At 36.4% G+C, this 15,996-nt stretch overlaps 1 protein-coding gene across 1 annotated transcript in view; it reads left to right on the forward strand.

The window, feature by feature from the left end:
* Positions 1–15,996, forward strand: part of DCDC2 (doublecortin domain containing 2) — a 347,591-nt gene that overhangs the window by 133,137 nt on the left and 198,458 nt on the right. Inside the window, exon 7 of the mRNA XM_006888654.1 lies at positions 8,422–8,587. Coding sequence (XP_006888716.1) covers positions 8,422–8,587 — 166 coding nt within the window. The remainder of the gene's footprint in view (positions 1–8,421; positions 8,588–15,996) is intronic.

Genomic DNA, 15,996 nt, shown 5'->3' on the forward strand with positions numbered 1-15,996 from the left:
ATTCTATTCTATTCTATTCTATTCTATTCTATTCTATTCTATTCTATTCTATTCTATTCTATTCTTTATAGTTATTGAGTACCAACCCATAACCTACCCTCCAGTGGGATTTCAGAGGCAGTTAATTATACAGGAAGAGATTGCTCGTTTTTTTCTCATGTGCTTAAATGCGTATTTTTCTTACTTCATACCATGCTTGAAAGCTAAGCCATGAAAATTTGAAACTCAAACTCATTGCTTTTCAGTCAGCTCTGACTCCTAGCTGACCCTCCATTCTTTGAGGCTGTAACTCTGGTAACCTAGTGGCAAGAAGCTGCAGCTACTGCAGTCCTGAAGACACACAGTTTCAAGGCCACCAGCTGCTCCTCGGGAAGAAGGATGGACGGTCTCCTCCTGTGTGATGATTAACTGCCTCAGAAAACCCATGAGAAGTCATCTGTGAGTTGGTTCCAATTTGATGGTACACAACAACACTATCAAATGAGAGGAGCCTGCCTCTTTTCCCCTTGGAGCCAGCCATTGTTGGATTTGAGCTTCTAATTACCTAGACTTTGGGTTAGTGTTAGAACTTACTACGGACAATGCCACTAGAGGTCCCCTAGAAGATGTTCTATATTCAGTCATGTCAGTGGCCTATCTATCTTGTTGCATGTCTCTTACAAAGACTAAAAAAAAAAATTTGTAAAAATTAATAGTTACAGTTCTTAAAAGACTAAGAACTTATATAAATATTTTATTCCCTATTAGAGGATTTTCTATACTGTTGTTGTTAAGTGCCGTCGAGTTGTAGATGACTCATAGCAACCCTATGAACAAAACTCCTCAACACTTGCGTGACTTTCATCCTTTCTCCAGGTTCATTCATAGTGTTTCCAGAGGCAAGCTATTTACGAAAGTGGATGCTACTCCTGCTTCCAAGCTTGTTTTAATCAGGGAGCTCCACCAGACATTGTCCACCATGGGTAACCATTATCATATTTGACACATCATTGTCACAGTGTTCAGCTTCACAGCAACCACAAGTTACCTCTGTACGGCGAGTGGACTATTAATCCATTTATTCATCAATTGAATAAAAAAGTATTAAATGTTTATTATATGGAAGAGGGTCATGATAATTCAATGTTAGAATTCTTGTTTTCCATGTGAGAGACCTGAGTTTGATTTCTAACGAGTACACCTAAAGTGTGAGGGAGAAGGATGGGCCATCTCCTATGTGACTGACTGCCTCTGGAAAGCCACAAGAGGGTTAGCTATATGTTGGCTTTGACTCTAAGGTATACAACAACAACAAGACACCTAAAGTATAGCCACCACTTACCTATCAGTAGAAGCTTGTGTATTGTTGTGACCCTGAACAGATTTTTTAGCAGGGCTTCTAGATTCAGTTGAGGAAAAAAGACTTAAAGATCTAGTTCCAATAGCCAACGAATGAAAACCCTTTGGGTCACAATAGTCTAAGCTTATTATGTATGGGGTTGCCATGAGATAAGGTCTGACTTGATAGCAACTATAGCAACAAGGGAACTTTGGTGGTGTGGTAAACAGGGAGTTGTACTATGAAACTAAAAGCAGTGCCCTTCTGGTGCTTCAAATACACTAGCCGGCTCTATGGGATAACGTTGGGAATTTACAGCCTCTGAAAGCCCACTCAAGGGTCAGGTATAAGTCAGTTTCTACTTGATGGTGATTGTCTGAGTGTGAGTGATTGATGATAAAGCTCATGCCTTAACTTGTAATATAACTGAGATAGAGAACATAACTTGAAAGGCAACAAGTTAAAGCTAACATAAAATAAGGTAATGAAATTAGTAAATATGAGAGAAAAGTTGTGAATGTGACTTGTAAAAAGTCAAGAAAGAAGTTCATTTAAGATATTCCTTAAGGATTGGGTAAATGCAGATCAACTGAAGGGGGTCTCTGATTCAAAGAATGATGTATGGAAGAAAACAGATCTAAATTCAGAAAAGCAATAACACAGGCCAATATTTAGTGACAAGTGAGGACTCAGTGCTATGCTGCATTCTTTACAGATGAATTTATCTAATCCTTACTCCTCATGGCAGATGCCATTGTTATTCATATCTTAAAAACCAGTAGAGGAAACACAGTGAATAGAAGTAAAATTTCCAAAGCCCCCAAATGGAGCAAGTTGCTGGGGACATAGAAGAATTGAGTTTGTAGGGGTATGGTAAACCCTTCAGGTTAATTGGGATTAAGTGCCCATCTATGGTGTGAAGGCCTCATGATCAACTTCTGGGAAACCAGTCGTCATACCATAATGTACCATAATGTACAATTCTTGTCTGACATGCTTGAGATCACCATGAATTGGTGTCAACAGAATAACAATTGGTTCTGATTGTAAGAAGTTTATATTTTCGAAGAGACAGACAAACAAGAAAACAGTAAATGTGATGTCAATTAGGTATAAGAAATACGCATCAAATTATCAGAAGAGAAAGTGAGAGAAGGTGTTGTTTTAGCTGGGATGTTCAGGTAAGGCCTTATTTGGGAAGGTATGGTGAAGTGAAAGAGATTAAGTTTTACACAGGCTGTGGGGAATAACAGGTTCTCACCAATGCCTGTTCAGTGAGTGTGTGGGTAGCTGGCAGTAAGCCCCCAGGGAGAACATCTTGTGTAAATAATCCAAAGTCACACAGTCGATTTTTAACAGAAGGACTAATTTACTCCTTTTCTTTAATTAATTGGTTCCCTGAAGAATGTATGAGTTTGATAGATCATTAACTGCTTAGTACTCAGAAGGGGTATGAGGGAAGGAGGACCTAGGAAGGGAAGAGTCAAGTTAAGGAACCACTGGCACGCACATCAGCAGAGAGAGTGAAAGCATGGCTGGACAAGAGGTGGAAGTAAAAAGAGACATAGAACTGGATAGTTAGATATTCATTAGAAATGTATTTTTCCATGCAACTTTCCAGGAATTGCTTTATTATACAAAGAAGGGAATATGAGTGAAGACTTGAAAGAAGGAGGGGGGGAAGGAAAGCTGCTCCAGTTTATGGAGAAAACCCTTGCTGGTACATGGTGACTAAGCTGGGGCTTCCTGGAGTACCCTTGTAGAGATTCTAGGGGATTGTAGACCATTTCAGACCAGTTCTCAGGAGCTTTGTGCAAAGCAGAATGAGGCCCAAAGTTAATCCTGGTCAGACTTGCAGAAATGAGCAATTATGGAATACTTTAAGTTAGTGAATTTTCATAAATTATACTGAGTTTTAAAAACAAACTCATTAATGAAAAACTACCTTTTGTAGCTGTGCGGTAACACTACATAGAATCAAAGCGCCCTCTAGTGTGTGACACAAAAATTAAGAAAAGTTGTTCTTACTAATCATCTGGAAAACACATGTTATCTATTACCGATAGTTTATAATATTAAATATTTAATTGCTAAGGGAAGGTACAGCAAACAACACAAACAAAAACCCCAACAACAATAACAACAGAAAAACGGAACTAGAAACCCCGCCAGCACTTATCAGGAGAGAGATGTCAGTCAGTGCCTATAAAAGTTATAGCCTTGGAAACTCTGTGGGACAGTTCTACTCTATTATAGAGGGTCATTATTATTGAAATGGACCTTATGGAAATGTTTTTAAATCCATCTATCAAACATCATTGTGAAGAAAGTTCTAAACATTTTGTTGTTGTAAAGTGATATGGAGTTGACTACATCTCCTAACCACCCTATGATCAACTGCTTGAAAGCTTGCACCATTCCTACAATTTCCATCAAGCTCAAGCATATTGTTGTTTCAGTCATGGTGTACAAATATATTAAGAAAAAGTTCACTTGGCATGGGAAAACTGAGGCTTCCTCCCTCAAAAGTACAACAAAACAAAACAAAAAATCAACAGAACAGAAAAAGGCACACATACAAAACTACAAAACAAATCTGTGGCTGTCAGTGTGTCCTGAGTCATTACGACTCCCTGTGTGTTATGTTACAAGGTAGAATTGTTCCATAGTTGCATTGGCTGTAATTGCCAAGCCTGTCTTATACCGTGCTTCTGGGAGGATTCAAACCACCAATCAGCCTTTTGGTTAGTAATCAGAGAATTATATTTTGTGCCACAATGGGACCTTGATATTGAGGCCAGTATGCCTACTATCAGATATATAATGAGAAAAATGTCAGTTCATATGATGTCCCTATCTGCATGAGTGATCATACACATGTGAAATCTGTTTAGTGACGCAAACCCTTCTCAAAATTATTGTGTGTTTAAATAATATTTGTATGGTCTGTATAAATTTTGCATGCTTTTATGGCTGTATAAAATGGATTATATTGTTGATGTAAGGAACCAGAGTTGGTTTGATCTTATAAAGAACCTAGAGATCTGTTAAAAAATTAAAATCTTAGTAGATGGAAGGGTGACTTCAGAACTCTTGGTGCTTTATTTATTTGAGCCAGGACTTACTATTCCTATAGTATATACTAATATATATGTGAGGCAAGAGGCAGAATTGTAGGTTAAGTATTACATAGGATCAAGTTTTTGTGTAAGACTCCCTATAAAATTTTACTGCATTCTTCATTTCCTTTACTTTGAGATAAAGTTATAATTTGTCAGTTCTGAGTTATATAGAAGGTTTTCTAGTGTCTTGAACATTAAGAAGCTTCAGTGTAGTAATGAAGTCGGACTTGGGCAATCTTGGAAAACTCAATTCCTTTATGGAAAAAGTTGAGACAGTGATGTTTATAAATTGTGGTAAATATTAGTCTTTTATATTTATTTAGCACATTAGAGGTGATTGATAATATATCAGCTATTATATGTTTATGAGTTGGGAAAATGGCCCTCACCCCTACCCTCTGTCTCCTAAACAATAGCAAATATCTATACATTTATATCTACATTTAGGATCCATGGTGGCACTAAGCTGTTAACTGTAAGTTTGGAGGTTGGAATTTACTAACTTCTCTGAGAGAATATGACAATCAATTTCTGTAATCATTACACATTTGGAAACATTATGAGAATAGTTCTACTCTGTCCTGTAGGGCCATTGTGAATTTGGAATTGGCTTTAGGTAGTGAGGTTTTGTGTCTTATATAACCAATTAAAGAAAAGAGAAGTCAAACCAAATCCAATACCCTCAAGTTGGTTCCAACTCAATATTGCCTTCCATCAGGTTCCTGAGGCTTTAAATGTGAAGAGAATCTTACCTATCTCTAGAGGAATATTTGTTGTATTCAAACTTTCAACCTTTTCATTAGTAACCCAACATGTAATTCACTACCTACTGTAGTGAATTTTTCTCTTTTAAAATTATTGATAGTTTGTATGAATCAATGTTGGTTTTTTTTCTAACTGAAGAGCACTTTGGTTAGTGATAATTTTCTGATGACAAAGGTATTTTTTCTCCCTTTCAGTTTATTTTTTACAAGGTGTTGCAAGGTCTACATTGATGCATGGGTGTCTATTACCAAAGACATGCCTTAAATAATTATTTGAGAAAGCTCACCTTTCTTAATGGTCCAGCATCACTCATTTGAGTGTCCCTTTCACAAATGCAGTAAATCAGAGCTTTCCTGTATATTTGAGATGAGAGTTGAGTTTTAAAATTACATTAGCCATTAGGTGATCTTTAGAGTAGCACTTTTCCTGAAATTGTAAAACAAAACCCCAAGTAAATAAAAATAATCCTGAATATTCCTGAGATCCAGAATTTCTCTTCATTAGTTTCCATTTTCATTTTCACTAGTTCAACAGCATCTCTGAATAGCCAGTAGTCTGACCACTTGTAACTCTCATCCAAGGACCTTAATGTTTTAGCATCTTGAAATGGACATAGGCTTTGTTGACTACAAACTGAGATGTGAGATTTGGCTGATATTTTTGAAATTTCCTTTGTAATCTCATTATCTATGCCAGGCATTTTATGTTCTTGCAAGAATCACTGAAGATAAAAGAAAAAAAAATCTCTAGTCACAGTTAACACAATAATTAAATGGAACCTGAATGTTTAAATTGCAGTTGAAATAGGAAATTAAATTACATGTACAAAGTGTTATAGATTTGGACAGGTTCTCATACTGTTAATAAATTTATGCATAATTCATTTTCTTGTAGGCTATGATAAAATAGTATAAATAACTTCATTTGTAAGTCTGTGAATTTTTCTATTCTTAATTCTTAATTGGATAATGGCAAAAACCATTTAAATGCTGCTGGATGGCTGAATATATAAATGTTTAAAATGAGCAGTTATAATAGGTTTCTAGGCAGATTTGTTTATTTAATATTCTTACATTTATTTTCAGATCCTAGCATAGTACAGATGTTGCATAAAGGTTGCAACCAATATCGTGTGAGTTTGGTGTAATTCCAAAGGAAAAGAGATTAAATCTCTGCTCTGAAGAGAGCTCTCTGATACCCATTCAGTAAATAGTACATGCCAGGTTCTATATTACTTACTTTCCCATTTTCTATCCTTATAGACCATAGGAATCATAAGCATGGCTGGGGATTGGGTAGTATTTCTTTCTCTTGTCCATGAGGTTGCTTGTTATGAACAGATTAAATAGCCCCTAACAACAGTGATAGACCCAAAGATATAGCAACCCCACTCAACACATGAGCAAATCAAGGTTTGGAATGGTTTAGGGGTTAGTTAGCCCCAGGTCCCAGATGGCACGGCACAGTACTTTGAGGCAAGTACATTGTGTAACTGAAACAGTCATTTTTGCCAGTCTGATTCTTTACATACACACTAAGGGAAGGTTAGTACCTAAGTCTGATATCCAAGTCTATGTCATTAGGAGATAATTTCTTGCAGCAGAGTCCCTGACTAGAGCAAATGATTAAACACAAAGGTTCCTTAGATCTTACAGTAGTCACCACTGTAGCATCTCTTTTGTGGCTCTCAGAAGCTGCACTAGAGACTGTTGAATTTAATTTCACCCTTATACTGAGGAGTGACCAGAAGCATGTGGGAGTCCAGAGAAATCTACCAAAGGTATGACAGCCTGTAGCTGCCTGCCACAGTCCTCAGGGAGCCAATTACAGAGCATGTGGCCCTGAGCTGCTTGGGTTTTTATGTTGATCTAGGTTTTCAGTTCATAGGGACCATAACTGCCACTATTCAAATGAGTTAATATTCGAGAGTTTCCACAAGAATGACATACGTTTGCTTGTATGGTGCTGTTTAATTCACAGCAAAAACTTATTAAGATCTTTCTAGATTAACTGATTGAACTCAGTTGCTGGTATTTTTCATATCATATACACTTGCTGATTCTTCAGAAGGATATGAAAATAAGAGGATATGGTTAAGGCACTGAAGCTGCCACTTTCCCGCAGGCAAACTGCCCTTCAATTTACTGGCTATGAAATCTTGGACAAGCTGCTTAACCTCTTTGTCTCATTTTTTAAAAAAATTTCTGTGGTTAGTGATTTTATTTTTGTTTGTTCACTTGGTATGCTTTTTTAATTTTAACACAATAATCCATATACATTGTGTTTTATTCTGTATACTGTGCTTTATACAATCTTTCACAAACATTGTGTTTCATATAATCATTCATATACATTGTGCTCCATATAATTAATTACCATTGATCTATACCTATAATTACCTCATCTTCTTCATTCCCCATTGTATCTTACTTATTCCTTCACACTCCCTTCTACCCACCAAACTTTTGTATCTTAGTGATCTCCATTTCCCTATCAGCTTCCCACATCGTCCATCTTCCTTTATCCCTTTGGACATTTATACACATCCTACTAGTTATCCTTCTATTTTTACAATAATGGTATTACATTGTTTTTGTCTTTATGAGACTGAGTTGGTTTATTCAGCATTATGCTCTCTAGACTCAACTGTGATATATAGTATTTGACAAAATTTTTGTTCCTTAGTGCTGCAAAGTGTTCCATTGTGTGATTTCTTAATCTGTATAGTGAGGCAATTACAATAATTGTAATCCACCAGAGGTCCCAGAGAGATGGTATAATATCCTATTTCTTTTGGTAAAAATTTGCATTACCATGAAGTTTCAGGGTCATTGTGAAGATGAAGTTAAGTAATTTGCTGGAATACTTGGTGCATATGAAATATGTTAGCTATTATTTTGATTCTGTTTTCTCTGCCTCTGTGAAGATAAACTTAGGAACAGAATTAACACATCTGTCCCTACCCCATTTAATGCTGTTGTTGTGTACCATTAAGTTGGAACTGACCCACAATTGCCCTTCTAGTAGATTTTCACAGACAGTTTGATCACCTCTGGAGCAGCTGGTGATTCAAACCTTATGCCTTTTGGATGGAAGCACAGCTTTTTTACACTTGGCCACCAGAACTCTGTTTAACACTGTTAATGACATGCAGTTACTGGGAATCACTCTGGAAATTCACTTGTCAAATGTAACACTCTAATGTTTTTCATTTAGGGGAATGATCGCCAATCAAAGTCAACAATTGGATACAGTGACAATTCATCTCCACAACCCTCAAAGAGAAAAGGGAAAAAAGAAGATGCTGTAAATTCAGAAAAACACACAAAGGTGAAACAAAATGCAAAGTTAAAGAATTCAGCACAAATGGTTCCGAACAGTGGTAAGTTTCTTGCACGTATTACATAGTCATCTTGATGTTGTGACACAATTTGAGTTCTCATGCAGATCTATTATGTTTCCTAAGTGAACTAACGACACTTTCTGTAAGAATTTGTTTTGGTTGGCTGTTATTTAAATTATATTGCCATGAGGTTTTAGGATAAAAATCTGATAAATGGAGGGAATATGGAACCAGAATTGTGAATGTATATACTTTTTGTGTGTGAAAGGTTTTTTTCTCAAATAATGTATTTTTCAAAAAATATACACAGCCAAACAAAAACCAATTTAATAGTTTCTACATGTACAATGCAGTAACACTGATTATACTCTTCAAGTTGTGCAACCATTTTCAGCCTCCTTTTCTGTGTTACCACTCCACCATTACCATGAATTTACTACCTACAGCACCTATTTTCAGTTTTATCCAAGGCTGTTGCCAGTGGAGCATAATACCCAAGAGTGGAGCAATGTAGGGGGCCAGAAAAGCTGGTTGGAAAACAATCCACTGAAGTGGCTTCTTCTCCTTCCCACTTGAGAGCCACTGACATCACATGCAGTGGGACACATGGTGGGGGACCGTGAGGAAGATGGATAGATTGAGGTTTAAGTGTCCTGGGTAGAGTCCCATCTTGTGCCTTGGGCTCATTTCAAGGGTGTTATGAGCAGTCACATTAGAACTGATGTTAACAATTGCTCCACAATTGGTAAAACAGCATGAACTCATGTGGAGTATACTGGAGGCTTTGCAAATGAATAAAAGAATTGGAAGAAGAGACATAACTTGAGATTAGATTAAAAGTCTAGTTAAATGAATGCACAGTTACACAGAGGCCAACTATACAGACTGCAAGAATTTTATTTCTTAAATTATCTTAGTGAAGGTGATAGCTGGAAGCCACAGTCCTAGATTCTTGTCCTAGTCCAGCTGTTGGCTTTGGGGAAGTTACAGTTTTTATTTTCAACCATGACAAATCCATTTTTAAAATATGAGCCAGTACCATCATTTATCTTTAAGGTTTTGCTTTTCTAAGTCTAAACACTCCTTTTCATTTACCAGTGCATAGGAGGGCCAGAGTGACATTTGGGTCATTCAGTAGATGTTTGCTGTGTACCTGTTACATGGCAGGTGGAGACCATAGGTTTTGCAAATAATTAATAGGCTCAGCTACTAATTGAAAAGTAGAAGGTGGGACACAACCCAGAGGTGCCTTGGAAGAAAGACTAAGCTGATCACTTCCAAGAAGTCATCCTGAAACTCTATGGGGAATTGTTTATTCTAATTCGTATGGGACTGACTTGTCTTGATGGCATGCTTTAGGTATGGTTTTGTTTTTTTATAAATGAGTACAAATGAAAACAAAAAAATTCACCTGGAAGAACATGCAGTTTATTGAGCAAAAAATTAACTGAGGCTTACATAACAACAACAACAACAACACATTTTAATCAATATTTATTAGATTGTGAAGCTCCCAAAATTATGACTACGTCTTTGTTAGTATTTTTTCCAGTAGTTTATTCATAAAATTCTAATACAAGTTTGAAAAAATTCTTTTAATTTCCCTCACCCCCTCATCCATCAAATTGTATAAACTAATGAGTAATCCCCCTGTTACCCCTGTACATCCACATCCCTCAGCTTCCAGCCTCTCCCACCCCTCCTGGTCATTCTACAATAATGGTCTTATACAATATTTATCCTTGTGGGAGTGAGTTAGTTCACTCAGCATAATGCTTTCGAGTCTTGTTAGTATTTTTATCACTAAAAAGTTCTGACTCATGATGATCCTCCATCAGATTTTGGAGACTATAAACCTTTATGAGAGGAGATTGCTTCATCTTTCTTCTTCAGATTATTGTTATTATTTTAGTGCCTTTGTAGAGCTACATACATTTCAAAAGCATTTGGTGTCTGTGGCCATGAGAAAATATTTGCCACTGACCCGACACAGTATTTCTAAAGTGCTAGGGAAATTGCCCTTTCCTTGCCATTACAGAATCTTGCAGTTGTTTTGAACAATTGCCCATTTTAAGTGTATGTTTTCTAAAGTAGTTTCTTCATAAGGAGATGGAAGGCTTTTAACTGCTGGAACTCGTTATCAAATAGAATATCAGTCAGTTTTTCCTTTTCAATAGAGATTCTAAGGCCTGATTTCCTCCCCCCCTCCTAGTAAGAGGCTTGCATTTAAATATTTCTTGATAGAAAGAACAATTAACCTGGAAAATTAATCTTGGCTTCAAAAAGCAAATTTTCTACCTTTCCAAGAAAAATCAGGGGGGGAAAGGTCTAGTCCAACTAGGTTAAACCATCACTAATAAATTTAAGCGTATTAGCTTAAATTGTACCCATGAAAATGGAGTTATTTTTTGCTTAATGAATCCCTTCATATATCTTGGCCAAAGAAAAATTTCCAGATTATCATATTAAAAGTATTTATTTTTCCTTGAACTAATTAATTCAGCTTTCATATTTATTATTGAAGTTGCTTTTAATTTCATGCCATCTCGTTTAGTAATTAGAATCAAGTGTACGTTTTTGGATACCTCTTTCTCAAGAGAGATCTTATTCTTTGAAAAGGTACAAACCAAAAGGATTTCCAGGAAAATGTTTGTGAAGGTCATGGAGAGACATGATAATGAGTGAAAATGGAAGACTAGTCTTCAAATGAATTTAAGTAGTTTTCCCTACTGAAAAAAATACATGTATATTTTTATTTTGGCATCAAATACTTTTATTTTAGAGAATTAGATATTATAGGTAGTGCAAATATTTATAATTATTTCATATTGGTTAATGTATGGTTTTTAAATCCAGTCCTTTTTATATTGATATGCTTTTGCAACTATTCTCATATTTATTTGAAAAGCTACCTTCTAGACTTTTGTATACTATCTTATTACTTTTTTAAATCATTAAGCCAAGAGTCACATCTCACTGTCCTTTTTCACCATGTATTCTTACCTTCAATGCTATATGAATAGGCTATGCTGAAATCAGTCTGTAGATGGCAACCTGGATCTAATTTTCTTCCCTTTACTTTCAACTCTGTCTTTCTCTGTATAATAGTAAAGCTTAATAACTCAAGCAGAGCTGTGACATATTTCTTTAGGGAAACAAATCCCATTTTCTTTTGGTGGCCAAGATGTAAAGTAAGATTGGTTGGTGATTGATGAAGTTGGGTGTGAAATGCATTTTTAGTGCTACATTTAAATACCAGCTTAACTGGCCAGCGCTTGTTTTTGTTAAACTTGATGCTTCAGTTGCTGTGCCTTGAGATATGTTTTAGAAGCTGTTAACAAACTACACTTTCTGCCCTGAGCCAGGTAGTAATGATGATAGTTCTGAAGTAGCATTTTAGGTAATTGATTATCTTCATTGTTGACATTAATATTTGTTACATGAAAAATGTAGTGATTTTTTTAAACCTACTGGGAAACGGAGTGTAGTGAATTTAGCCCTTCTCAGAAATGTTGGAATGACTGCATAGAAAACACCCTAGTTTTTCTACTACAATCTAGGTTATATTTATTTAAAACTTTTAGGGGCGGAGTGTTAAAAAGGAACAAAAGAAGAGATCACCTTTTCTGGATGTATTTTTGTCTTTATATGTGTGCATACATTTGTACATGTGCACTTACCTGCCTGTGTACACATATATGTACAAGCTTGTGCATACATGTATGCATGTGTGCACACAAGTCTGCACACACAGAGAAATGTGTATCTCTCAATGCAGTTCCTGGCTTGCTCTCACTCTTCTTCCATAATCATTTCCAAGGAGGCTGAGTGATTTAGACCCTTGATGAATGATAGGGAGCAGGTGCAGTGCCTGGGAAAGGATGCCTGAATATGACAGCCTTGCTTGAGTGACTGCCCTTGAGCAGTCATGCTCTTGAATTTCTTAATAGCTACAACCTGCACATGGTTTGCCTGTATTGCCCTGAGCATGATGCATTACTGCAATCCATCCTCAGAGTCATAGCACCACAGGGGCATGAAAACCAGGCCTCCTCGGTTCAACTATGAACCAGTTCTTGGGTACTTGCATGATCTCTAGTGATAGAAGACCCTTACAGTGATACAAGAAGCAAAATTTCCAAATGTCTATCCCTCCTGTCCAAGTCTAAATAGTATTGTGTATGGGAAATATATATATATATACACACACACACACACACACACATACACACATACATATATACATATATATATATATATACACACACACACACATCACCCCCAAGTAATTTTACAAAGCTTGGCACCAGTTTTGTTTAATAAGCTAAGGCAAGATTTAAAATTTGTTAGTGTCTGATGCCAAACTATTCTCTCCATGGCAGGGAAATACAAGTTTCTGTTCCTTTAATAATCGTAACTTCTATCTCTGTGCCAGTGTGTACTGTGGAATATGGGTCAGATTTTATTGCATCAAATGCTACTCTGAAAAAATTTATTAAGTCAAGCAGTTTTCCAAGCTCTAGTGACCCACTTATTGTAATGATAAATTGTCCAACAGAATTATAGTACAGCAAAGAGTTTTAGAAATTTCTTGAGGGTTTAAATAAGTAAATAAAACTAAATAAAAATTAGTTTCAGAATGTATATTTTCTTTCATCTTTTGTGCTGAGCAATTGAAAATTTTTAGGCTTACTTGTTAATAAAATGTAGATATGTTTGACTAGAGTAAGATACTAGCACTCTTTAGAAAAAGATAATTTTCATATCATACCCTCTTTCACACTATGTAGAGATGAGCTGTGAACGAATCATCCTTTAAAAGTTAACATAGGGTTGATACTTCTGCAGTAATTTTTTCTGGGAACTATTTTTAATTTGTGATTTGAGTGAAAGTTTAAAAGCATTCTGGCTTTTCATTTACTAATTCCTGTATATTTTGTGGGCACAGAAGAATTTCACAAAACAATGTATGAGCAAGGGCCTGTGGTGATGAAGGAAGAAGTTCAAGCTGCTCTGAGAATTGAAAAAAAACAAGACGAATTGACGGTGTATAACAATTGACATATTTCAACAGACACTGTCCTGGATGTACTCACTGATTAGTGCCAAGAAACCTGGAGGATACCCACCTGGGCAACTGACTGTTAGAGATCTATAATTGTTCGCATTCCGAAGAAAGTTGACCTGACAGAGTGTGGAAATTATTGAACGATATGATTAATATCACATGCAAGCAAGATTCTGCAGAAAATTATACAAAATTGACTGGAACAGCACATCAACAGATAACAGCCTTAAGTGCAGGCTGGGTTTAGAAGAGGTCATGGTACTAGGGATATTATAGGTACTATTCGGCTGAAAGCAGAAAGTACCAGATGAATGTCTCTTTGTGTTTCATTGACTATGCAAAGGCATTTGTGTGAATCACAACCAGACTGTGGCTGACTCTGAGAAGAATGGTAATCTCAGAACACTTGATTGTGCTTATGTGGAACCTATACTTGGACCAGAAGGCAGTCATCAGAACAGAGCAAGGGAACACTGCATGGTTTAAAACTGGGAAGGGTGTATGCCAGGGATGTGTCCTATCTCAGATATCTTTTCAATTTATATGCAGAACAGATTATTTGGAAGGCTGAGCTCTATGAGAATTCCTGCTAGATCGGAGGAAGACTCAACAACAGTCTGCATTATGCAGATGACACATCCCTGCTTGCTGAAACTGAGAAGGACCTGAAGCACTTGCTGCACAAAGGTCAAGAACTAGTCTGTAATATGGATTGAAACTCAACATCAAGAAAACAGATTGGGCCAATGGGCAGCATCATGATAGATGGTGAAGAGATTGAGATTGTTAACAGCTTTAGTTTACTTGGCTCCATTATCACACTCTTATTACCAACAGCCAGGAAACAAAAAGATGAATTGCATTGGGAAAGTTTGCTGTTAGGTACCTACCTCTCCAGAGTGTGGAAAAGCAATGATGTCAGTTTGGAGACTAAAGTGCACCTAATCCAATCCAGGCCATAGTCTTTGCAATTACTTGCTATGCATCACAAAGCTGGAAAATTATAGGGATGATAGAAGGAGAATTGATGCCTTTGAGCTGTGGTGCTGGAGAAGAGTACTGGATATACCATGGACTTCTTTGAGAACAAACAGGTTCATCCTAGAGAGGGTGAAACCAGACTGCTCCTTGGAGGCAAGGATTATGAAGCTTTGTTTGACATAATTTGGGTATGTTGTAAGAAGGGACCAGTCCTTGGAGAGGGATATATGCATGGGAATGTGGAGGGACAGCACAAGAGAGGAAGATCCTTGATGAGATGGATTGATTCAATGACTGGGGTGGTGTGGGTATGTGTGTCAGAGACAAAAAAGTTTGCACAGGATAGAGCAGGATTTAGGGCTATTGTACATAGGGTTGCTAAGATTCACAAGTGACTTGACAGTACATAACAATATTAATTATAATTCTCACAATGTAATCTTATCTTTCCTACTTCCTCTCTATAATTTTTATCTCCATTAATCCTCCTATGCCTTCCTGCCTTCAGGGCTTTACTCTTGGTAAGAAGTGTGCTTTTGGACCATATATTAGTTGTACTGTTTGGCAGAAAGTTGAGCCATGGAGTTGTTCCAGATTTGAAGCGTCACTATGATACATAGCGTCAAGAATGCCATCCATCCAGTACAATATTGAATAGAAATGGTGACAATGCACATCCTTGTCTAGGATATGTTCACAAGGAAAATGCTTTTAGTGTTTCTCCACTGAGAATTATATTGGTTCTTGATTTTGCATATATACTTCTCACTCTATTCCAATTTTGATCATCGGTTTTATCAGGAAGGGCTATTTTTTGTCAAATGCTTTTTCTGCATCAATTTGCTAAGATCATATGGCTTTTGTTATTTGTTTTGTTAATAGGGTGAATTACATTGTTGTGTTTTTTTTTTCTTATGTTGAACTATCTGTGCATAATTGTTACAAATTCCACTTGTTCATGATTATTTTTTATGTGCTTTTGGATTCTATTGGCTAAGATTTTATTAAGGATTTTTACATACATATTTATGAGAGATATTGGTCTGTAGTTTTCTTTCTTGGTACAGTCTTTGCTATTAGGGTTATGCTTGCTTCATACAATGAATCTGGTAGTGTTCCTTCTTTGTCAATTTTTTTGAAATAATTTAATTAGACTTTGATGGTAGATCTCCTCTAAATGCGTAGTAGAATTCAGCTGTGAAGCCATCTGGTCCAGGACTTTTCTTAAGGGGAAGTCTTTTTATAACTTGTTCAATTTCTTCTTTTGTGATGTATCTGTTCAAGTGTTCTATATATGTCCTTGTCAGTCTGGGTAGGGAATGAGTTTCAGGAATTTGTCCATTTCCTCTAGGTTTTCAAACTTATCAGAGTATAGCTTTTCATAGTATTCCAATATTAT

The sequence above is a fragment of the Elephantulus edwardii genome, unplaced genomic scaffold (genome assembly GCF_000299155.1).
Source record: "Elephantulus edwardii isolate Elephantulus edwardi_28Jun2011 unplaced genomic scaffold, EleEdw1.0 scaffold00070, whole genome shotgun sequence".
Lineage (NCBI taxonomy): Eukaryota > Metazoa > Chordata > Mammalia > Macroscelidea > Macroscelididae > Elephantulus > Elephantulus edwardii.